At 43.3% G+C, this 25,975-nt stretch overlaps 1 protein-coding gene across 2 annotated transcripts in view; it reads left to right on the top strand.

Moving 5' to 3' along the window:
• The window catches only part of LOC308577824 (UDP-N-acetylglucosamine--peptide N-acetylglucosaminyltransferase 110 kDa subunit-like), a 150,886-nt gene that overhangs the window by 106,728 nt on the left and 18,183 nt on the right, over positions 1–25,975 (top strand). For both annotated transcript variants that reach the window (XM_081178207.1, XM_081178206.1), the window contains exons 11-17: positions 1,310–1,411; positions 2,366–2,545; positions 2,881–3,039; positions 6,034–6,123; positions 14,281–14,406; positions 18,642–18,812; positions 18,932–19,048. In XM_081178207.1, coding sequence (XP_081034333.1) covers positions 1,310–1,411; positions 2,366–2,545; positions 2,881–3,039; positions 6,034–6,123; positions 14,281–14,406; positions 18,642–18,812; positions 18,932–19,048 — 945 coding nt within the window. The remainder of the gene's footprint in view (positions 1–1,309; positions 1,412–2,365; positions 2,546–2,880; positions 3,040–6,033; positions 6,124–14,280; positions 14,407–18,641; positions 18,813–18,931; positions 19,049–25,975) is intronic.

The raw sequence follows: 25,975 nt of genomic DNA, 5'->3' as shown, positions 1-25,975 counted from the left end.
GGAAACCCAGCCAGATGGGCGGGGTACAAATAATAAATTATTATTATAATTATTATATGTAATGTATAGTGTTGAAAATGTACGGCAACTAACATGTAAAATGAAATCAATAATAAATAGGGGGAAATGTAATGTGTAATATAATATATAGGAGGGTGAGGGACAGTCGAGGGAAGTCGCAAGGGTGTTTTAATGTCTGTAATTTATGGTGGTAGGGTAATATAATTTTTGTATTATTGTGTTTATGTGTTTGTAAATAAAATTTAAAAAAAGGAAAAAGGGGAAAAATTGTACTTTTCAGTGTCAGGCGGGGTTTTATTACTCCAAAATAAAGTAAAAAATGGGGGGTCGTCTTATACGGGCGATTGGGTGGGTGAATGGCTTGTTTTCTTAAATTTGAGCCCCCCGAAATAGAGGGCGTCTTATACAGGCGTGAAAGCATGGCAGATTCCTACACCCAAAAATCACATTGTGACTTCCGTTCACCCCAATGCAATCCCTATGTCATGTTTCCGACGGTGCCCTTTTGTCCTATTTCCTGCTGTCCTTCGTCAATCCACACCCGCCGAAGAATTTAAATTTTTCAAGCCTTCTTTTAGACCAGGCATGTCGCAAACCTTGCCCAGGGGCCTAATCCAGTTTACTTACTGGGGCAAAGCTCAACAACTTCGGGGTAAAATTGCCCCCAAAAGGTCAACAACGCAGTATATGCCCTGGGCTAAAAATCTAAAAAAAAAAAAAGCTTAACAAGTTTGGGATTAAATCCTAAAGAAATCTCAACAACTTCAATCCTAGAAAAAAAAGCTCATCATCTTTGGGGTTAAATCTTGCCGGTTGATTTAATCTGGCTTCCTGGGGTAAAATCCTAAAAGAAGCTAATCAAATCTGGCCCCCTTTGGGAAAAATTTGGGCACCCCTGTTTTAGACAATACTCTGCAAGTGTCCTGTTCGCTATGAAATGTTTGTTCTGAAACCTCTCATAATTCTGCCTGTAGGGCAGCTGGAGGGCTGAGTTCGCCTATGGCAGGCACCCCAAAACTGGGGCCTCCAGATGTTTTGGACTACAATTCCCATCTTCCCTGACCACTGGTCCTGCTAGCTAGGGATCATGGGAGTTGTAGGACAAAACATATGGGGGATGCCTGTCTTGAGCTCATTAGGTATGCTATCCCTAAATTCTCTTTATTTTTTTTACATGTCCACCCGGCGTGGATCATTGTACCGTTCGTCTCTGCTTCATCTTTGGTTTTACTGGTTGAGACAAAAAGCAGGTGGCAATTGCTAAAATATCTCTCCCCTCCCTTTCTAGGATTCTGGAAATATCCCAGAGGCAATTGCTTCGTATCACACCGCCCTGAAACTGAGGCCGGACTTTCCCGATGCTTACTGCAACTTGGCACACTGTTTGCAGGTGAGGAGGGCTTTTTCACCAATATAAGGGCTAACACTTCTGGGGTTTCCAGCGTTTGGGAACCGAAGCGTTTAAGTCCCAAGGTACCACAGTAGTGGTAAGGAATTGTCCAGTAGCACCTTAGAGACCAACTCGGTTTGTTCTGGGTTAAAGATTTTGTGTGCAGGCACTCTTCCTCAGGTACACAGAAACAGAAGTCACAGGAGGGTGGAGTCAGGTATTTCTCAGAAGGGTAGGAGGAGATGCCTTGTGGGGGTCAGGTGGGATTGCTATGAGGAATTATGAAAAATGAAGCAAGCCATTGTGTCGGCAATGAAAGCATTTCGTTGACTGGGTTTGAGTCATTGACAATAATTTCTGATCAAATCCCATAAGCCTCTGCATCTCTGCCCATCTTCTTTACTGTTCATTTTCTACACCTGACAGGCATGTATAAGCATTCTAAAACACAGGCCAGTTGCTTCACCAGGCATCCTGGGTCATAAAGATAGAATATATATCAGGGTCTGGGGACTTCTGTTTCAGTGTATCTGAAGAAGTCTGCCTGCGCACGACAGCCAAGTGTTATTATCATTAAATACAAGGATTAAGAAGGTGTCAATCATGGAGGCACAGGTCTGTAATCCTTTTTTTACCGAAGGGTTCAGCCTTGCTGGCATCCTCTCAATATGGACAAGCAGAGGAAGGTTTCCTTTTGGGAACAGTAAAATCACCCGTCTCCTACTACCCTTCTGAGAAATACCCCACCCCATCCTCCCACCTATATATAAGGGTCTGGTGACTTCTGTTTCAGTGTATCTGAAGAAGTATGCATGCACACAAAAACTTATACCAAGAACAGACTGAGTTGGTCTCTAAGGTGCTACTGGACATTTTTAATTTTTTTTAATATATTTCGACTGTCAGACGAACACGGCTAGAACGTAATTCAGGGTTTTCTTTGCCTCCTCTCAGATTGTTTGCGATTGGACCGATTATGACGAGAGAATGAAGAAGCTTGTCAGTATTGTGGCTGATCAGCTGGAGAAGAACCGACTCCCTTCGGTGCACCCCCATCACAGCATGCTTTATCCACTATCTCACGGCTTCCGAAAGGCTATCGCTGAGAGACATGGGAACCTCTGCCTGGACAAGGTGGGTCTGTGCCAGGCATGGCCCAACTTGGCCCTCCAGCTGTTTTGGGACTGCAGTGCCCATCATCCCTGACCACTGGTGCTGTGAGCTACGGATGGTGGGAGTTGCAGTCCCAAAAGAGCTGGAGGGCCAAGTTGGGCCATGCCTGATCTAGAGCAGTGGTGGCCAAACTTGGCCCTCTAGCTGTTTGGGGACTACAATTCCCATCATCCCTGACTGCTGGTCCTGTTAGGTAGGGCCTCCCACATCTTTGAAGAATAATATTCAAAGGAAAAAAAAGTTATTATTATTACATGCCGTTTCTGTAACATGGCTTCCTTGAATCCCCCTGCCAGATCAACGTCCTCCACAAGCCGCCCTACGAACACTCCAAGGACTTGAAAGCCAGCGAGGGCCGGCTCCGCGTGGGCTACGTCAGTTCTGACTTCGGCAACCACCCCACCTCCCATCTCATGCAGTCCATCCCAGGCATGCACAATTCGGACAAATTTGAGGTGAGGTGCACAAGAGGGTGGCCGTGCAAGTAGCTCAGGCAGCAGAGCGCCGAGACTCTGAATCTCAGGGTCGCAGGTTCGAGCCCCATGTTGGGCCAAACGAACAAACAAATCTTCATCTGTGTCAGCTCTCGGCTGTAGCAATAAAACAAGACGATCTGCAAAGAATAGAACTAAAAAGTCAACGATATCAAATACATTTGAGGGTTTTGAATCGAGAGTGGGTTTTATTCTGACTGCCCTAGCTCAAAACCTGGCCACCTTTGTAAGTACCGTATTTTTCGCTCTATAAGACGCACCAGACCACAAGATGCACCTAGTCTTTAGAGGAGGAAAACAAGAAAAAAATACTCTGAATCTCAGAAGCCAGAACAGCAAGAGGGATCGCTACACAGTGAAAGCAGCAATCCCTCTTGCTGTTCTGGCTTCTGGGATAGCTGTGCAGCCTGCATTCGCTCCATAAGACGCACACACATTTTCCCTTACTTTTTAGGAGGGAAAAAGTGCGTCTTATGGAGCGAAAAATACGGTATGTACCGGGAGAGCCTTTGAGGGTCAGAGTCCTCAAGCAGCTCCATGACAACCCTACAGCTGGGCATTTTGGGCAACACAAGACCATGTTGTTAGTTACGCAGGATTTCTGGTGGCCCAAGGTAAGGGAGGATGTGCGGGAATATGTACGAGGATGCGACATGTGTCAGAGAGCAAAGAGGGAAAGGGCGGCTCTGGCGGGGCTTACCCACACTGGGGAGACCATGGGAGGCAGTGTCCATAGACTTCATGACGGACCTGCCCATGTCCCGAGGTAAGACGGCTGTCATGGTGGTGGTGGACCTGCTGACCAAGATGTGTCACTTTGTGGCATGCTCCCATGCGGTGACAGCTGAGGAAACTGCCATTTTCCTGGATCACATCTTTTGGCTGCATGAAAAGGCCTTGGCCCTGGTTGAGGCCAGTTGAACATCCCCAAGGCTTGGGACCTCCAAGATATTATTATTTGCGGACCGTAAGGTCCTCCGCGGGTCATGCCAGGAGAGGCAGTCCTGCAGGTACGAGGGGCCTTGGCTATATAGGGCTTTAAAGGTTAAAACCAGTTCCTTGAATCTGACCCTGTACTACACTGGGAGCCAGTGCCGCTGGTATAGCATTGGACAAATGTGATCCCGCGGTGAGGACCCCGTAAGGAGTCTCGCTACGGCATTCTGCACCTGCTGGAGTTTCTGGGTCAGCTTCAAGGGCAGCCCCACGTAGAGCAAGTTACAATAATCGAGCCAGGAGGTGACCACCACATGGATCACCATGGTGAGATCAGGGCAAGAGAAGGCAGGGACCAGCTGCTTAGAGCAGCAAAGGTGGGAAAATACCGCCTTTGCTGTAGCTGTAACCTGTGTCTCCATAGAGAGGGAGGCGTCGAAGGTTACACTCAAACTCCTGACGGAAGGCGCTGGCACTAATTGCGCCCCTGCAAGAGATGGGAATTGGCCCCCCAGCCCCATGTTGTTCCAGCCCAACCAAAGGACCTCTGTTTTCGAAGGATTTCACTTCAACCGGCTCCCGCACAAGCATCCGGCCACAGCTTTCAAGCCTCTGGTCAGTGTGTCCGGGGCCGAGTCAGGATGGCCATCCATCAACGGATGAAGCTGGGTGTCATCAGCATATTGATGTCAGCCCTGCCCAAAATTCCAGACATGCTGGGCAAGGGGCGCATAAAAATGTTTAAAAGCATTGGGGAGAGGATTGTGCCCTGCGGAACTCCACACACCAAGGGGTGCTGTGACAACTCCTCCCCTAGTGCAATCCACTGTCCCCGACCTGAAAGGAAAGAGTGCAGCCATTGTAAGACTGTGACCTGAATCTCCACGTCCTTTGCTGTCACCTGCTCCTCTTGATCTGCCAAGAGAGAGGACGCTGGGGCAGTGGTTGGGCGACCTGGAATGGGCAATAAAAGAGGGGTGATAATCTCACTCCTCAAGTCTTTTTATAAAGGGCATGTGCCACTGATTTGGTGCTGCCATCTCTGCAGGGACATGAGCGTTTTTTGGGTGGAATCTGTTGGAATCGTCCCTCGAGTCCAGCCAAGGGCGAGACATTTTAATCTTGCGACGGTCAAAGCACGTCTACATTTTGGGATCGCTCGGTTATGCAGATCGTGTGCCGGAGAGTTGAAATGGGAAGGGGGGAGAGAGTCATACCACGGGCGAAATTTCCTGATGGCAGCCAAGTTGTTCTGACGCTTGAGATCATTTAGGCACTGACAGATTAGACCAGGCACCCCCAACCTTTGGCCCTCCAGATGTTTTGGACTATAGTTCCCATCATTCCTGACCACTGGTCCTGTCAGCTAGGGATCATGGGAGTTGTAAGCCAAAGCATCTGGAGAGCTGCAGGTTGGGGATGCCTGGATTAGACTGCTTGACTGTTTTAAGATGTATTTTAATTAATTGATTGCCTGTTTCTATGTTCTTTGTATACTGTGTTAGTTTTATTATGTTAGCTGCCCTGAGCCCAGCTCCGGCCAGGGAGGGTGGGGTACAAATATGAAATTATTATTATTATTAAAACCCAAAGTCAGTAGCTGTTGTGGGGATAAGCCACAAGAGGGAAGCTTTTGGGCAAAAGATTCCCGCATTGCAGGGGGTCATACTAGATGAACCTCATTGCCCTTTCCAACTCCCCAGTTCTACTATTCTCTGTCAGCGATTGCTTCATCTTGGAGGAAAGCTGTGATGGTTTATGCGCTTCGTAAATTCTGGCGTTTTCCTGCAGCGTTTGGGAAAAATGGGCTTTGTCCGATGTCCCCCCCCCCCTGTGTTTTGTCGCTTCTCGCGTGCTCCCTGCTCAAATGACCCTCAAATGTATTTTATACAATGGACTTTTAATTTCCATTCTTTGTATATCGTATTGTTTTATTGCAATTGCCAACGCAAATAAAGATTAATTCATTCATTAAGTGACTGGTCAGCCTCAGTTCTAAGCATCTCCTCTCTTTCCCAGGTCTTCTGCTATGCCCTCAGCCCTGACGACGGCACAAACTTCCGGGTCAAGGTGATGGCTGAAGCAAATCACTTTATTGACTTATCTCAGGTGAGAGCTCTTTCCCCCCTATATATCCTAAATAACGCTCTTGCCCGGGCAACCTTTTCCAGAAGATACTTGTCATTTCGAGGAGTTTAGCGATCTTTAATAATAATAATAATAATAATAATAATAATAATAATAATAATAATAATAAATTTTTATTTATACCCTGCCCTCCCCTGCCGAGACCGGGCTCAAGGCGGCTAACATCAATTATCAAATACATTAAAACACAAAATCAAACAATTCTAAAATACAATTCTAATCACATTTAAAATCAAAATAAAACTCAGAGATACGGCAATCTCTTCCTGCCTCTGTTTACTTCCCTCATGCTAAAGCTCTTTGATGGCCGAGAACAGGCTTTTAATAATCTGGCAGAAGGAAGAAGCGCTAATGTTGTGTACTTTCTGTTCTTGGATGCTAGACGTTGTTAGGAGGAATGTGCGGTATCGGAAGAGGGGGCTAAATAATGAATAATCGGCACTAGCAGATTCTTCAGGTATCTGAAGAAGTGTGCATGCACACGAAAGCTTATACCAAGAACAAACTTAGTTGTTCTCTAAGGTGCTACTGGATAATTAATATATTTCGACTGCACTAGCTAGTGAGGCAAACCATCCAGGCTAGCGATCAATAATCTATAAATCAGATTTTGGGGCAGAGCTTGGAAACTCATGTCTGAACTCATGGCTGAAGGGTCGTGCAACATGGGGTAGTGTGGGGTGGTGGTGGTCACTTTGCCGCTTCTCGGGAGCTTTCCAGTGGCTGGTTGAAGTTCTTGCTTGGTAATATATATATAACAGGGTAGATATGATTTAAATCAAATAGATTTAAATCATGATTTAAATCACTAGTCGGTGTCCAAACTTTTTCCAAAGAGGGCCAGATTTGATGATGTGAACATGCGTGAGGGCTGGCCAAAGTTCTTGAGCTTTTTTTAGGATTGAAGATGGACTTTGGACGTGCCTGGCCTTAACCCGAACCCCAACTCTCACTCTAGCCCTTGCCTTTGCCCTAGCTGTAAACCCTAAACCTCTAAACCCTAAGTCTAACAGTAATTCTTATCCTAGCCCTAGCTCCAGCCCTAGCCCTTAGCCTTTGCCCTAGCCCTTTCCCCTAAACCCCTAACCCTAAACTACATTTCATATGATTCCTGGATGCTCTCAAGTCATGGGTGCAGAGTAGTGCTTCAGATACCCTGCCCAGTTTTGTCTCCTGAGCTATGGCAATCTGACCAAAACATCGCACTTTCCTGCAGTGCAGGATTTTGCAAAAGCAACGGCAAGTGCACTGTATGAGGGAAAGAAGCTCAGAAGGACAATTTGAGGGCTGTGACATCGTCGCCGGGTTGTCGAGTCAACCTGAAAGATGCCTTAGCAGATGTAGTAGTAGTGTCGGATGCTGGTGTGGTTGCTCGAGAGTAAACAGGCAAGACTCCGACCTGTCTTTTCCAGACTTTATTCTTGGTGCAAACTATTTACAGTGAAGAGCGTCGTAAGTTCATGTCTGGCTCAATCGCTATCAGAATCTGGGAGTGGTCGGTTGTTGGGTTGGAATAAACGACAGACGAGTAGCAAGTGTCATCTGGGAGGCATCTCCCGAGCAAGTCTCGGGGAGTCCCTTTTATTGCATATTACAGCAATTGCCACGTATGTGATTATTGCTGATTGGTTAACACAAGTACAAAGCAAAGGTTACATATAGGCATTAATCACCAATAGATTAAAGGCTGGGAAAGGGAGCACAGAACTAGACAGGCATGAAAACCTCCTAATTAAATTATAACTAGTGATTGATATAGCAAGACTTAAACAATTACATTCCGATAGATGTGGTCAACTATGCATTAAGAACAGGTCAGAGTATAATGTTTTCATGAACTCAATGTGAACTGAACATTCTGGGATGATGAGGGAATGTCTTAGTATTAGAACGGTTTGTGCAGCATGTGCAGAAGAAAAGCTTAGAAGCAAAACTTCCCATCATGCCACAGTCATGTGCAGAAGCAAGGCTTCCCATCATGCCACAGTCATGTGCAGAAGCAAAGCTTCCCTTCATCTCCCCCTTTCGTTTTTGATTTAAAGGTGAGTGGGACAAAAATACTTCGGGATACGTGGTTTGCCAGCGCATGCCCGAAATAAGTCCGTCCACATCTCCCCTAATGTTTACTGTTGGTGCTGCCATTTCTCAAAGTAGGCAGCAATGATTTTGTTGGGTGGCTGAGGAGGAGAAAAACACTGAAACCAAAGGCGTATGAGACCAGGAATGCATTGGATGAAGCAACATAGCAAAATTAATATACATATTATGACAATGGCGTATTGAAAGAGATTACGAAACCAATTCAGGTTTGGCAACCACCCGGTGAGCCACTGGGTGAATGAATCCCAGAGGCCAGATAATCCAACGTCCTGTTTGATGTGGTGTGTAAGATTTTGCAAATGAGAGATTTGCTTTTGAATGGCTTTAGAATTATCAGTAATATTAAAACAACACGTCATCCACTTGTTCACAGCCATAATGATGAAGCATCAGTAAATAATCTATAGCAGCACGATTTTGCAAAAGTCCATGTTGGAGTTCACTCTGCTCTTTATTCAAAAGGTGAAGAGCTTGTGAAGTAAAATTTAAAGCCTTTGCTGCGGAGCAGGCTAAAGAGTTAATGTTCCTACTATTCCGTACAGCCAATCCAGGGACTCCTAAGAGAGAAACAGCTAAAGAAATATATTCAGATCTACTGGGAAGAGAAACAGAATCGTCACAATCATTAGTCAATTCTATAGAGCGGCGATATCTAGAGCAGGACAGATGATGCTTGTTGGGTAATATGATGGACAAACAGCTTAAACAACAAAGCGTGCCATTGCCAATGTTTGCTGGAATATAATTGAATGTACAGTGGTGCCCCGCAGGACGAACGCCTCGCGAGACGAAAAACTCGCAAAACGAAAGGTTTTTTCGTTTTCGAGTTGCCTCGCAAGACGAATTTCCCTATGGGCTTGCTTCGCAAAACGAAGCTTGCCCCGCAAGCTCTGGGGACAGTGGGAAGCGCAGTGCATCTTCCCCGCTGTCCCCGGACCTCTTTTGAAGCAAGGGGCGGCGGGGAGAAGCGATCTTCTCCCCGCAGCCCCAGGTCCTGGGACAGCGGGAAGCGCAGCGCATCTTCCCCACTGTCCCCGGACCTCTTTTGAAGCAAGGGGCGGCGGGGAGAAGCGATCTTCTCCCCGCAGCCCCTTGCTTCAAAAGAGGGGACAGAGCGGCGCTTCCCCTCTGTCCCCGGACGGTCTCCATAGGAACGCATTGATTGATTTTCAATGCATTCCTGTGGGAAACCGTGCTTCGCAAGACGAAAAACTCGCAAGAAGAAAAAACTTGTGGAATGAATTAATTTCGTCTTGCGAGGCACCACTGTATAGCCTGGACACGACCAGAACCAGCCTTCAGGCAGCTCTGTATATTTATATACATAAGAAATATTTACATAATTAGAGCAATTAAAATTATCTTTGCCCAATTTCACACAGTTGGTTTTTGTGCAATTGACCATACGGGCGCAAGTGACATTAAAAGAAGCCACGTATGGGGTCAACAAATCAATGGCCAAAGGTGGGCGTCGGCGCACTTGGTTACCCCAGTTGTGGTAACCGGAATAACCAAGGGTGCGGAGAGAATCATTTTGGGGTAGGGATGAATAAAACCAGGTATCATTTTGCATATCAAGAGGGTCATGGCAAACAGGGATAAGGCAAGCAAAGACATCGCATGGCTCTGGCTGCCAACATCTGCACAGGCTTGAATCATATCGGCCAGGTCATATTTAAGGCGATGTATGATTGACTGCAATGCTTTCTTGCAATTGGTGTTTGCGTTTTCAAAGGCCAATTTTTTCATCAATTCATTCTGAGCTGTAGTGTTATCAATCTGCCTAGTGACTGATTCTTTCAATCTATCTATAAATTGATGGTAGGGCTCCGAATGCTGTTGCTTAATATTAACAAAGGAGCTCAGCGGTTGCCCTGAGACAGGGACTTTCCGAAAGGCGCTTTGTATTTTTTTTTTTAAATATTTATTAAAATTTTCAAAATGTTACAAAAAGAGAAAACAGAGAAAATAGCAACAAAAGAAAATACAAAGAATCCCCTTCCCACCGTGTAAGGAAGAAAGAAGAAAATTCCAAATAAAAAACAAAATTGCAAAAAACCCAAACTTTAAAAAGAAAAAAAAATTAAAAACAAGTTCATTATTTTCAGACCCTTAACTGTCATTACCTTCTTTCTTAGACCTCCTCCTCCTCCCTTCCTTTGTATCCTAGTTGTTAATTATCCCAGCAAATCCTTTCCTTTCCATGTTTCATAAAATTCTATCATTACATTACCCTAGACTATTTTAATCCTATTTTTTCTATAATAAGATAAACCTTAAAAATTTAAAGCTTAAGTCTTAACCTTGTCAGCTTCTTATAATCATAATATTCTTTCATAATTCTTTGAGCAGCTTTGCTAAAGCCAGGTGATTTCTTCCAACATTTTTCTATCATTCATCAACTTTATAAAACATTCTGATAATGATAAAGAAAAGAAAAAAAGAAAGGTATAAACAAGTCCAATCTTTATCCAACGCCCCTTCCTCCTGGTTCCGGGATTTGTCAGTCCTTATTCCCATCAGTCTAGCCCGGTAACCTTATGTCCAAGGCCCTCAAGTCACTTCCATGGCCCTTCCGCGGCTCTTCTTCATATTTGTAGTTGTAATTTCCCTTATCTCCTGCTCGTGGTAACTCCAGCTTAACAATATCTCTTGCTCGTGGTAGCTCCAACTTAGCAATGTTTTTAACTCTTCGCGACAGATCAGACCCTTTTCCGTGTTCATCGCTGCATTCCATGTGGTAATTAAAAGCATAATTCAAGGGCCCTCCAAAGTTGAGAGCCCCGACAGTCCCAAACATTTCGCAGCCCATTACCATATTTGAAGAGTCCAGACATCCCAACATAGGGGTGGTCAATCCAGCCCCCCATTTCCAAACCACACCAAACTTTTCCTTTCCAAATCTGGCTTTTTCTAAATTCATTTGTCCAATCCAAAAGATCATACTCCTGTTGGGTCGGTTCTGTCAAAACACACTCCTGATTAAATGCCACAAACTCCTGTTCTGTCAAAACACACTCCTGGTTTGAATCCTGAGTATGCTCCACATATTTTCCTGCTGTCTGGTCAAAACATTCCACTGCCTGTTTAAGATTTCTAGTCGAAATGACCATCCAGTTCACCTTTTCGTGTAATTCTTCCAGTAGAGCATTTGCTTTGTAAAAGGAACACACCAAGGCTTCTGGATACATTGTCCTACAAGGTCAAATACTTTCCCACGATTATTCTGTAGCAGCTGGCAGTTCCCTGGAGTTAGTTACAGTTTCACAAGCTCCCCCTAGGGGGAAGACTTCTGTTTATTCTTGCTACAGAGTTTCCTTTTTTAAAAAAATGCTTTAGATACTTTGTCCATATATTTTCCTTTAAAATGCGAAAGGGAACAGTAGAATTGCAAAGTTTCTCTTCTTTTAGCTATCTATCAAAAAGCAATTGTCTTGTTGAACTTCCACGTTAGTCCTGACACCCCGCTCCAGGATGAGGACGGAGGAAAGTTACTTCCCTTTAAAGTCACTTCAAACAGTAAAAAAAAAAAGGTTCACAATTTAAAATGTTGAAATCCAATCTTTTAAAGACAATTTCCTGAGCTCTAGTATAAATTGCCTTTGCTTTATTCTGTTTACAAAAGAACGGAAGGGTGACTTCCTGTTTAGCCCTTCCCGCTCCGTACCCAATTTGATAGATTTTTTTAAAGTCTGATTCTGTCCTTCTCACAAAATCTTTGTTTAATATCCAATTGTTCAAATTCTAAGTGCTCACGGGTGCTTATTTTTAGAGTCCAAATTGTCCCAGGAAAAAGGCAGCGCTCTCCGGCAACAGCTGTGCGGCTTTGCTCCATGGAAATAGCGATTGACTCACAGCACCGCGCCACTTCCCCCTCCTCACTTCGGAGCCCTTTGGTGGGTTCCTTAGCGGATTGGGGGGGGCGCTAAAGGTGCCCGCCAAGTCCCACGGTCACAGGCTTCATCCACCTGTGATTTTAAAAGGGTCCCCGCTTCGCTGTAGCGGAGAAGACCCTGTTTACCGCGGAGCCAGTCCCTCCAGTTCAGAGGGAGTCCGCCATTGCCGGTGGCGCCACCCTGGAAGTCCGAAAGGCGCGTTGTACACAGGTGCGACTGAAATGTAAAGGTGTCAACGTCGCCTGGGCTGTTATATTATCATCCTGACCAGCGCCATAAAGTTGATTGGCTGAATGCTGTGGATCAGCCATGGCTGATGCGCTATGTTTAAATTCACTTTCAAAAACTACATATTGAGCCGGGGATAAAAGCATTCGCATCAAATCTTTCCAATCTTGGGGTAGCATAGTGTAGCCATTCGCTATCCCCTCCAGCATCCCTATCACATAAGAGGATTTTAGGCCAGAATCAGTAATGGCTTTCCTTAATTCTCTCAGAACAGAATAAGGAAGTGCCTTGTACATCACCTGCTGTTGAGCAGTTCCTGGGTTTGTATAGGTGATAGGGAAAGCAGATGGCATTTCACCAGCCCATTCAGTCTTTTCCTCTAAGGACAGGAGCCCTTTCTGCCTAGCCAGAGAAAGCGTGGCGCGCACAGCTCCTGTAGGAGAGCACGCAGGGGCTGTGGGAGGCGAAGGAGGGATGGGGGGGAGGATGTGGGTTGAGGCGTAGGGAGGGGTTGACAGGGTTGCGAAGGAGGCAAAAGCTTTGGGTAAGGTGGAGGATTGTCTGCAATGGCTAGAAGGGCAGGGGCCGACGGAGATGCCTGAGGTCCTAATTTAGCGACGGCATCTGCACATTTCTGCCAAATGAGCAGACAATGAATCGGAGCCCTCGGTTCTGCGAAGAGGGTTTTTCTGATCTTTTGCCAAGCCTCTATCCCCAAGGAGCCTGCCTCAGGGTACCGGGGCATTGGCAAGCAATCTCACATAACAATCGTTCAATTTCTTTTAAAGAAATATGAGCACCCGTCACCCACTGTCTAACGAGATGGAGCAGCTCCTTGGCATGCTCCTTTTGGAATTTAGTCAATTCCCCCTCCCATACTCACGAAGTAGCATGCTGAGACTTTTCCAGTCGAGTGAAGTACAGGGGCCGGCTGCGTAAGGGATCTGGCAATCACATCGGGGTCACCAGATGTTGGGTTGGAATAAGCGACAGACGAGTAGCAAGTGTCATCTGGGAGGCATCTCCCGAGCAAGTCTTGGGGAGTCCCTTTTATTGAATATTACAGCAATTGCCACGTATGTGCTTATTGCTGATTGGTTAACACAAGTACAAAGCAAAGGTTACATATAGGCATTAATCACCAATAGATTAAAGGCTGGGAAAGGGAGCACAGAACTAGACAGGCATGAAAACCTCCTAATTAAATTATAACTAGTGATTGATATAGCAAGACTTAAACAATTACATTCCGATAGATGTGGTCAACTATGCATTAAGAACAGGTCAGAGTATAATGTTTTCATGAACTCAATGAGGGAATGTCTTAGTATTAGAACGGTTTGTGCAGCATGTGCAGAAGAAAAGCTTAGAAGCAAAACTTCCCATCATGCCACAGTCATGTGCAGAAGCAAAGCTTCCCTTCAGTCGGTCTTTGTACCTGCCCCAGCATAAAAGTCACGTCACCCCCAGCCTTTTCCGCCCCTCCCTGCGCTGAAGCCTACTGCGCAGAATGGGCGCTGGCAAGGGCGTACTTCACGCCTCTCCGGTTTGCTCAGGCTCGATGTTGAGGCTCTCCCTAGCATCCCCTGGTCCCTGCACCTCTTCTCTACTGGAGGTGGGCTTTCCTCCTCCCTGGAAGAGGAACTGCTTCGCAAGATTTTTGGAGGCTCCCTATAACACAACTGCCCTTCCATCTCTCGCCTCTGAGCTGATGGCAGTTCCCTGACAAGTAGTAGTAGTAGTAGTAATAATAATAAATTTATTACTTATACCCCGATTATCTGGCTGGGTTTTCCCATGCACTCTGGGTGGCTTCCAACAAGAGATTAAAAAGACATTAAAACATCAGTTGTTAAAAACTTCCTTAAACGTGCTTCTAATGTTTGCGTTTCAGGTCCCGTGCAATGGCAAGGCGGCCGACCGCATTCACCAAGACGGCATCCATATCCTCATTAACATGAATGGCTACACCAAAGGAGCCCGCAACGAGCTGTTTGCTCTCCGGCCGGCCCCAATCCAGGTAAAGGAAGTCACAGTGAAAAATGTTGATCATACAGTGGTCCCTTGGTTCTCAAACTTCATCCCTTCCAGAAGTTAGTTCCGAAACCAAAGCGTTCCCAAACCGAGGCGCGCTTTCCCATAGAAAGGAATGCAAAACGGATTAATCAGTTCCAGGCTTTGAAAAACAACCCCTGAAACAGCCATTTAACATCAATTTTACTCTCTAACGAGACCATTGATCCCTAAAATGAAAGCAATCATCAATGTACTGTACCATAAAATAAATAAGACAGTATTGTAGATGATAATTAAAAAATATATATACTGCCTGCACTGATGATAGGGATGGGGAGCTTCAATCCATTTCTGCAGTCACACCATCCATCCGTAGCTAAAGTCATTGTTTGGATCGGGGGCTTCTATCCATTTCCGCAGTCACACAATCCATCCATCCGTCCATCCATCAGTAGCTAAAGTCACTGTTTGGATGGGGGGCTTTTATCTCTATCCGCCATTACACAGTCAATCCATCCATCCATCCGTCATGCAATCCATCAATCAGTAGCTGAACTGGGCTCCACACAGTCACAAAAACAAGTTAACCAAAAAAGCCTCAAAAACAGAAACGCAAAATAGCAAAAACAAAAGCGCCAAATTTAATTCATTTCGGAAGTCCGCCTGACTTCCAGAATGTTTGAAAACTGAGGCATGGCTTTCGATTGGTGCAGGCACCCTGGAAACAATTGCCGACAGCCGTGTTGGACGTCCAGCTTCCGAAAAACGTCCGGACACCAGAACACTTTCTTCCGGGTTTTTGGAGTTTGAGAACCCATGGTACTACTGTGTGCCCAAAATATTCCTTACTGTAGTCATAAGATGTTAATGCTGTGATGTTAAAAAATGTCATTAAGACCGACCGCTCTGGGAAGTAAAAAAAAAAGCCTCCTGGGTCCTTAATTGTGTGATAAATCTTGCTTTATGTGGCCTTTTTGTAGCGCTTGCCTCTTTAAGAAGCTCTTAGGTTTGTTTGTTTGTTTGCAAACTTCAGACCAGGGCGGATTTGATTTAAATCAAATCGATTTAAATCACGATATAAATCACAATTTAAATCACTAGTCAGGCTTGATTTAATTAAAAACAACAACAACAACAACAACAGAAAGGCATTCCTGCTGGTATAATCTTTAATATTTACAACCAGATAAAGGTTTCGGTTTTGGAATCATAAATTTTCAGAGTAGTTTTGACAGTCCTATCAAAAAAGAAATACATAGACCGATCATGATGAAATGATGGCGAGGTTTAATAAGTGAACTGTTTCTATTTGAACAACTTTTCTGCTGTACTTGATTGGAAGGAGAAAAAGAATCATCTTTTTCATAACAATTTAAACCATTTATTTAACTAAAACAATAACATGACAGCATATGTATCCATGTTGGTTAACTGATGTGGTTAAACATTTTTTTTTAAAAAAAAACAGGCTGAGTTTCTGCACACATGAAAAACTTAAAACAAATTCTTATTTCCCGATGGCCTTTGATGTAACTTAAACAGAAAATCTTTAGAAAGATTTTCCTCCAAAAGCGTTTTATGATTTAAATCGAAACAATCCGATTTAATTTGTTAAAAAATCCTGAAGTACAGTCCCTGGGGGTTTAAGCTCAGACTTCAAAAATATTCTCATCATGGTGTTTAGATAACGGAGGTGTTTGGTATTTTTTTCTTCTTCTCTACTTAACATTTACAATTGGTTTTCAATGCCAAGCCTCATTAAGAACTTAATTTTTTTAAAAAAGAGGACAGATGGATTTCTGTTTATAATTAGGCATTTAATTGTGCAGCCTTACATAAGACTTGAAAGACTTGATAAAGATGGAAGAGGAGGCAAGATGGCTCTCGCTAATATGAAGCAGCATGAAAAAATATATTCCTCCCTTTCTTTGAGGCGAGTAGGCGTTATGCGCTGACTGATTTTGCAATGATTTGAGATAACAACTTGGAACAATATACAGTGCATTATGAGCGAGAGAGAAGGCTAAGTGGTGTCTAGCAGCGCCCCCCTTTAGGGCCCAGAGGGGGGAGAGTTTCAGTCTCCAAATGACTGATATTTGTGGAATACAGTTTCATTGTAATATTGCAAACAGTTTTGCCTAACAGTTTAACTGGGAAGGTTCTGGTTCAATAAAGGTCAAAAGGAAGATTTGGACAATTAATGAGTTGCCGCGCCATTAAACTTCAGATAACAGATTTGGACAATTTCCCGGATTGGAATGGAGTCAGAGGAAGCTGCGCGGATAAAAAGACTGTTGGAAAAATGTATACTAATAAAGCTGTATTCGACGGATGAAAGTTTATTATGTTTGACATGATTGAGAATCATGGACTCAGGGACAAAGAATTATAAAGCGTCAAAATGGAAATGTGGAAAATATGGAAACAACGAGGAGAGGCAAGACTGAGATGTGGAGATATGTGTCAGGACTGGTCGTTGTCCTCTTCAGATCACCACACAAACGCTTCTTGTTCTTTTATAAAACTTTTTATTGCGTATGAACAAAACATTCTTATAAACGGTTCTTAACTATTATTCCTCAGAGTCACTTCTTTCAGCTACCTTCTGAGCTCTGCTTCTCCGTGACCAGCCACTCTCAAAATGGCGAAGGTGCCCTTCGCTTTCCCGCTCTTTTTCCTCCCCTCCTGGCTAGAGCTGGCCTGTATCTCCCCTCCTCCCCATCTGAGCTAGAACTGAAGCCTTGCCTTTCCTGGGAACAGCCAGTCCCTCCCTCTTGTTCCTCTTGCTCTCTTCTATTAGATTCACTGCTCTCCTTCCCCCCTTGGGGAATGCTTTCTCCCTCTGAGAAACTGGAAACTTCTAACTCTTCCCTGACATCATGCTTCAGAGATCCAGATCGTGGGGAGCTCCGAAAAATTTATAATTATAATTTGAACTATAATTTGGTCTTTTGTATTGTAGTTTTTTATTTTAATTGGAGTATTATGATTGGATATATTAACTGGATGTTTTTATTGGAAAATCAATAATTCTTAATTATGTGATCGACTATCTTGCTTTCTGTGGCCTTTTTTGTAGCTCTTGCCAGAAGACACGGTCTTCTTTAAGAAGCTCTTAGGTTTTTTGTTGTTGTTTTTTTGCAAACTCTGGATATCTTGCCAGAGGTATTTTAGGTAAGGATATTTCAAAAAAAATGAGTGAAATTTTTCTATATGCCACTGCTGCGGCCAGTACATTTGTAGCAATGAATTGGAAAGGGGAACCAGTCCCGATGCTATCAGATTGGAAATTCAAATTACAGGAATACATGGAAATGGCGCAAATAACCAAGAGATTGAGAGGCAATACAAAACAATAATTTAGTCAAAAATGGGAAATGTGTAAGATTTACTTATAGAAATATAATAGTGGTATAATATCGATGGCAGCGTTCAAATGACCCTTGTTTAAAGGTATAGCGGAGAAATAAGGTAAAGGGTACAAACTGTTGTAAGAACGTATTGGAAAATACAGAAAGAATAAGGTAACAATGAAGTACATTAATAATAATAATAATTATATATATATATATATATCTCCCGCCCATTTGGCTGGGTTTCAACACTAGAAAGGAACTTTGCATCGGGTAATGATAGGAAGTCTGCTTAACATTAGGAAAAGGATCGGAAAAAGGAGACTGCACAAATTTAACCCAAGCTTAATTTTTGCCAATTCATAGAAGGAAGATTTGTACATGGATACTTACTTTTTTTGTTGAATTAGGAGTGTGTATATTATTTATTCAGGTAGGTAGCCGTGTTGGTCTGATGCAGTTGATATATATATATATTTTAAAAATGTCCAGTAGCACCTTAGAGACCAACTAAGTTTCTTCTTTATATTATTTACATTATTATATTTATATTATATTATATTTATATTGTTTATATTATTATTCAGTGTATCCGAAAAAGTGTGCATGCAAACGAAAGCTTGTACTGAGAACAAACTGAGTTGGTCTCTAAGGTGCTACTGGACCATATATATGTGTGTGTGTGTGTGTGTGTGTGTGTGTGTGTGTTCATTCATGAATTTCAATAAAGTTAAAAAATAAAAAGCTTTGGATATCTTGTTTCGCTGCCTTACTGTATTTTAATATTTTGTTGGGAGCCGCCCAGAGTGGCTGGGGAAACCCAGCCAGATGGGCGGGGTATAAATAAATTATTATTATTATTAACCCTCATTTGTTTGCCTTCCAGGCGATGTGGCTGGGCTACCCGGGAACCAGCGGGGCTTTATTCATGGATTATATTATCACCGACCAAGAAACGTCCCCGGTGGAAGTGGCGGAGCAGTATTCCGAAAAACTGGCTTACATGCCCAATACCTTCTTCATTGGCGATCATGCGAATATGTTCCCACACCTGAAGGTATTTGAGAAGAGGGCAAGCGGGAACAGTCTGCTTTTTACTACCATCTTTTTTCTTGGAAAAAGGCCCAAATCCAAATTGTCGCGTTTTTTCAGACACGTTGTACATATTTCTTTCAGAAAAAAGCCGTCGTTGACTTCAAATCGAATGGGCATATCTATGACAACCGAATTGTTTTGAACGGCATCGACCTGAAAGCATTCCTCGACAGCCTGCCTGATGTGAAAATAGTGAAGGTCAGGAAAATTTGGGCGTGTGTAGGTGGTTTTGGAGTCTAGCTCCTAATAATAATAATAATAATAATAATAATAATAATAATAATAATATTTGTATCCCGCCCTCCCTGGCCGAAACCTGGCTCAGGGCAGCTAGTAACAAATATATCACATTAGTATAAATTCAAACAATTATTATTATATTTTTACTGCGAAGTAAATACATCAAAACAAAACCATACATAAAGAATAATATCCAATAAAAGAGAAAGAAGGAAAAAGTAAATGAGAAAAAGGAAAAAATGCAAAGAAAAGTAGACAGTCAAAGAATAAAGAAAAGTATTGTATTTCAATACAACAAACACTATTTTACAAAATAATAATAATAAAAATAGACTGCATATCCCTTCTGCCCTTAAGGTCTTCAACGCCAAAATTACAGCTCAGTTGCTCTATGGTATTCCAGTCTGGCTGCCAGGGTTTACCCAGTTGGTTGAACAACTACAGACAGCTTTTCTCTTCAAGATTTTCACTATCCCACGCTGTGTACCCTATGCGGCCCTGTGTCTAGAGGGAGGTCAACACAAGGTAGAGACTGTCACCTGGGCGAGATTTCTTCTATGCTGGTTAAACATCTGCCTTACATCAGATAAAGATCCTCTCCTCAGCAAAGTTTTGTTAGACCCCTTTCTTTCCCCAGGGCTACAACAGTTTAACAAGAAGGTATAGCAACTTGGGCTGTCAGTGGAACTTTTGCGATTGATGTCCCTACCATCTGCTAAGGCTATAATAAAAACTAGATTGTGGGATATGGAATGCCAAGAACTAACAGTAGCAGCAGAGAAAATGTGTTCCCCTCTTTATTTTCAACTTTCTTGGGCACATGAAATTAACCATAATTACCTTGAATTAATTACCTTGCTTAACCCTCAAGAAAGAAGGGCATTTTCACTGGCCAGGTTTAATTCAAATCCATCCAACCTCCTTTGGAGAAGGTTCTCAGGCAGGGTGGAAGGAGAAAGAACTTGCCCATGTGAAGCCCACCTGGTGGAAACCCTTACACATATGGTTCTTAATTGTAAACTATATGCTGATCTCCGTCAGCAATTTCTAGATCAACTCTGTATCCCCAAATGGAAACCAGAGTTGGAGGTCATACATTTTCTATTACTGGGGAATGATTAGGAGCTCACCAAGTTAGTGGCTAAATATCTCTCTTTGGTTTTTTGTCGTCGAAATACACTGCATCTCCCTGGAGACCTAGAGATGTGACGATAGACTACTCTACCTCCTTTCTTTTAGCAAATGTTTTGTGCCACTGGGGAAGTGGTAATTCTGTATTGATTTGTTTTGGATGTTTGTATGTGAAGCCAATAAAAGGTTTGATGATGATGAAATACTTTTTCCCTTCACTGTATATATGGAAAATGTTTGCAGTGTATGGAAAAAAAGAAAAAACTGAAAAGAAAAAACTTAAAGAAAAAAGAGAAAGCACATTATCCACAAGAGAAGAGCTTTCCCACAGGCATCGGACCAGCACATGAGTAGTAGTAGTAGTAGTAGTAGTAGTAGTAAAAATCATTTATACCCTGCCCATCTGGCTGGGTTTCCCCAGCCACTCTGGGCGGCTTCCAGCAAAAGATTAAAATACAATAAAGAGCAGCTTTTTCAATCTATTTCCCCCCCCCCCATGGCTTTTAAAATCGTGGCCCAATGCAAGATGGTTCTTTTAAAATCACAGTGGTCCCTTGGTTCTCAAACTGAATCTGTTCCGGAAGTCCGTTCCGAAACCAAGGCATTCCACAACCGAGGCGCGCTTTCCCATGGAAAGTCACGCAAAACGGATTAATCCGTTCCAGACTTTGAAAAGCAACCCCTAAAACAGCAATTTAACATGAATTTTACTATTGTATTGTGTTTTTAATATTCGATTGGGAGCCACCCAGAGTGGCTGGGGAAACCCAGCCAGATGGGCGGGGTATAAATAATAAATTATTATTATTATTCTCTAACAAGACCATTGATTCATAAAATGAAAGCAATACTCCATGTACTGTACTCTAAAATAAATAAGACAGTATTGTAGGTGATGAAAATTTAATAATTTGTTTTCTGACCTGCTTTGATGATAGTCATTGTTTGGAGGGGGGCTTTGATCCATTTCCGCAGTCACAGTCCATCCATCCGTAGCTAAAGTCATTGCTTGGAGGGGGGGGGGGCTTTGATCCACTTGCCTATGCTTGGTCAGGGGTGTGCAAGTTGCAATCCAGCAACATCCAAATGATGTTGTTGATCAGGCATCCCCAACCTTCGGCCCTCTAGATGTTTCCGACTACAATTCCCATCATCCCTGACCACTAGTCCTGTTAGCTAGGGATCATGGGAGTTGTAGGCCAAAACATCGGGATGGCCAAAGGTTGGGGATGCCTGTTGTTGTTGATGATGTTCATTGTAATGATGCAGCTTCCTTCCTCCCCCCCCCCCCAAGCTATACATATACAGTGGTCCCTTGGCTCTCAAACTTGATCCGTTCCGGACATCCCTTCCAAAACCAAAGCGTTCCAAAACCGAGGTGTGCTTTCCCATGGAAAGTCACGCAAAACGGATTAATCCGTTCCAAACTTTTAAAAGCAACCCCCTAAAATAGCAATTAAACATGAATTTTACTCTTGAATGAGACCATGGATCCATCAAATGAAAGCAATCAGCAACGTACGGCAGTCGCACAATTGGTAGCCGAACCGGGTTCCACCCAGTCGCAAAAACAAAAGCGCCGCCCAAACAAAAATGCAAAAGACGGCAAAAACAGACCTCAGCAGAACACTCAAATCTAAAGCATCGCGCTCAAATCGGAGCATGTTCTGCTTCCGGAAAAAATTTCCAAACCGCAGTACTTCCTTCCAAGTTTGCAGCGCTTGGCTTCCAAGTTGTTTGAGTCCCAAGGTGTTTGGGAACCGAGGTGCCACTGTGGTACAAATGGGCCAGCACCCAGTTGCTTCCCCCCCTTTAATTATTATTTTTTAAAAAATAATTGTTACTGATTTTCTTTCTTGCCCGTTTCCCAACTCCTGTATGCAGCAAATGTCTGGCATAATGGGGACCTGCCAAAGCTGGATGGCTTTCAGGCAAGATTTATACGATCTCTGCTGCAGGTACCTAACTGCGTCCCCAACTCCGTACTTCTGTTGGAAGCTGATGAATGCCCAATTTCAGCTAGAGCGTGGTGGGCTGTCCTAAAACATTGGCTCAGGATTTCAGTATTTAATCTAGGGAAGGGTCTGTACCAACATTTGACCAATGAGGAATTTGTCAGCAAATGGCAGAAAACCATGGCTAAAAAAGCCACCTCTATTGGTCTGTCTCCCCCCCCCCAACTGTATTACCTGGGTTATGAAGACACCCAGAAGTTTTTAAAGCAAAGATTATGGGACAATGCACACAGTGACTTGCGATCTCGATCACACGCAGTCTGTAGTCCGCTGGCAGCAAGAGTTCAATATGGGTATGTCTTTGAGTTAACATCTTACATCAAAAACCTGACAGTACCTAACTATCGAAGGCTTTTCACCAAAGCCAGACTAAATGTCTTCCCCTCTGCAGTGCTGGATGGTAGGTTGAGAGGCGTTCCCTACCAGGACAGACTTTGCTCGTGTGCTCAAGACATCGATTCCATAAATCATATTTTGTTGCATTGTGCGAAGTATGTGCAGGCCAGGGCTGAACTGATACTACCCTTGCTGGTACCTTTCCCGGGAAAATCAGAGGCTCACTATGTCAGGTTCCTACTGGAAGACCGGATAAAAGCTAGAACGTTGGCAGTGGCAAAGTTTTTATCCGTGGTTGCAAGAACAAATGAGCCCTATATTCTAAACAAAATGCTTGATTAACCTGGAGGTACGCAGTATGAACCGTGTATTGATTTGTAATGTTTTGTTGGGTCTCTGGACCGTAATAAAGATTGATGATGATTTTCTTTCCTCCTAACAAATATTCAGCATCCTCACTTAGCATTCGTTTTCCCATTTCCCTCCTCCCTGTCAACGTCCCCCAACTTCCATTTCTGGTTTGTTACACCAAATCAGGCATCCCCAACCTTCGGCCCGCCAGATGTTTGGACTACAATTCCCACCATCCCTGACCACTGGTCCTCCTAGCTAGGGATCATGGGAGTTGTAGGACAAAACATCAGGAGGTCTGCAGGTTGGGGATGCCTGCACCAAATGTTACATTCTGCTGTTTATGTTAGGATATTTCCGTTCCACCTTAAAAGGGAGCAGGCTTTGTAAGTCACAGAGTCTGCGCATGTCCTAGTCACAGGATGTTTATGTTCTGCTATTGTTCCTTTCGGTTTTGCCAGTCGGTCAGAGACGCTGACTGAGAATGGACGTGTTTTCTTTTGTTCTGTTCAACACTAAATAAAGTCTGTAAATTATGCTCTTCTGCGGTGCAAGTTTTCGGCTGTGTTTCTGCTGATAAACAGTGTGCACAACCCTGGAATGTGGCTAGGAATTTCCAGAGGCTTCGTGCCGCTAACTGCTGGATCTGCCTGTCTACGGGAGATCGATGGACGCCCAGAACTCCGGCTTGGGCCATGATGGACTATATCTCCCTGGCAGTTTCCCAACAGTTTATACATAATGTTCTTTGATCCCATTATACCGTATTTTTCGCTCTATAAGATGCACCTGACCATAAGACACACCTAGTTTTTAGAGGAGGAAAACAAGAAAAAAATATTCTGAATCAAATGTTGTACTAAACTATTTAATAAACATAGGGGCGATGGGAGTTGTAGTTCAACAACATCTGGGGACCCACAGGTTGAGAAAGGCTGAATTATGGTATGTGAGGTGGGGCTTACCTGCCCCCCCTCCATATTTTATTCAAGTTGGAAGAGGGAAGGAAGGAACAGAGAGGGAGAGCTCACATTTGTGCGTGCCTGTGGCGGGCAGCTGCCTCCGAGGTGACGCCGGAACTGGAGCAAAAAGAGGAGGAGGAGACGCCGGGACAGGAGCCGTGTCAGCTGGGAGGAGGGGCGGAAGGGGCTGCCATCTGTCCCTCCTTCTGGCTCCTGTCCGCTTTGCTGCTTTAAAGCTAGCCACGGAGGAGGGAAGGAAGGGTAGCCATGGCTCCCATCCGTCCCTCCTCCACGGCATTCGCTTCATAGGACGCACAGACATTTCCCCTTACTTTTTATGAGGAAAAAAGTGCGTCTTATGGAGCGAAAAATACGGTATTTCTTGTTCTCTGGAAATGAAGTTGTAAATGTTTTCTTTAAATCCTGCCAGTGAGTCCATGGTTTTCGGTTTTTTTTCCTGCAAGTAAGTTGTAAAAGGCTCCCATTCTTTTTCAAAGTCCCTCTTGCCCATTTCACGCAGTTTGTCTACTGACTTTCTTAGCTCTGCGTAATTCACCAGTTTTTCTTGCCACTGTTCACTCGATGGTCTTTCTCCTGTCTTCCAGTTTTGTGCTATTGGGATTCTTGCTGCTTTCGTGGGGTGCATAAATAACGTCCAATTTTTCTCCGGCAATTCTCGTCCTAAAATACCTAATGAAGAAGCTTCTGTTTTTTTCACAAAAGATTGCAAGATGATTTTAAAAATTTGGGAAATGATATATAATGAACTGGAAATAACATTATTATTTTTTTTAAAAAAGATATTTATTAAGAATTTTAAAATTACAGGAAAAACAAAAAAGAAAAAGAAAGAGAAAAAAAAACAAAAGAAAAACAAACCACAATCAAACAATACAAATTAGTAAAAATCAAAGTCAAAAAATATCAACAAAACAGAGCACAATCAAAAAAACAAAAATAAGCCACAGAAATTTAAAAACAAATCCAATATTCTCAAATTCTTAACTGTCATTACCTTCTTTCATTGACCTCCTCACTCCTCCTTTTTTTTGTATCCTAGTTGTTAATTATCACAGCAAATCCTTTCCATTTTTCCTAATATTCTGTCATTTCATTACCTTAGTCTATTTTAACCTTATCTTACTATAAAAAACCCTAAAACTTAAAACTTACATCTTATACCAATTTCTCATAACCATAACATATTCTTACATAATTCTTTTAACATTTTTACTAAAGCCAAATAATTTCGTTCCAACATTTTTCTAACATTCATCAATTTTGTAAAACAATCCTAATAATATTTTTTTTCCAAATTTTCTTCCAATCTTCATCCAGCGTCTCTTCCTCCTGGTCCCGGGTTTTGTCAGTCCTTTCTATCCCATCAATCTGGCGCATTAACCTGGTAATCTTATGTCCAAGGCCCTTAAGTCTCTTCCATGTCTTCTTCATATTTATACCTGTACTTTACTTTGTCTCCTGCTCCTTTCACTCGTGGGAACTCCAGCTTGACAATGTTTTTGACCCTTCTTGACAAATCAGCCCCTTTTCCATAGTCCACACTAAACTCCATGTGGTATTTAGGAACATGTTTCAAAGTCCCTCCAGAATTAAGAGCCCTCACAACCCCAAACATCTCGCGGCCCATTGCCAGACTTGGAAAGTCAAAACATCCCTGCATAGGGGGTCTATCCAACCCCCCATTTCCAAACCAAACAAAACTTTATCTCTCCAAATCTGGCTTTTTTAAAGTTCATTTATCAAATCCAACAACTCATGTTCCTGCTGGGCCACAACTCCCTCCACCTCTGGCATCCGAGGTTCAGCAACATCTTCTTCCCTCATCTGATCTGTCAGAGCACACTCCTGATTTGATTCCTGGGTGGGCTCTATATAGTTACCCACTACCTGTCCAAAATTTCCGATCGCAACAGTCATCAAGTCCGTCTTCTCATGTAGCTGATCCAATAGGGCACTTGTTTTACAGAGAGCACGCACCAGAGCTTCTGAATACATTGTTCTGCAAGGTCAGAAGTCTGTTCCCACGATCGTAATCTGTTGCAGCTGCAGAGCTCCCCGTTTCAAATTTA

The sequence above is a fragment of the Podarcis bocagei genome (assembly GCF_964188305.1).
Source record: "Podarcis bocagei genome assembly, chromosome: W".
In the NCBI taxonomy this organism is placed as follows: domain Eukaryota; kingdom Metazoa; phylum Chordata; class Lepidosauria; order Squamata; family Lacertidae; genus Podarcis; species Podarcis bocagei.
The sequence above is the reverse complement of the archived record's forward strand: the minus strand, read 5'-3'. Positions and strand labels throughout refer to the sequence as shown.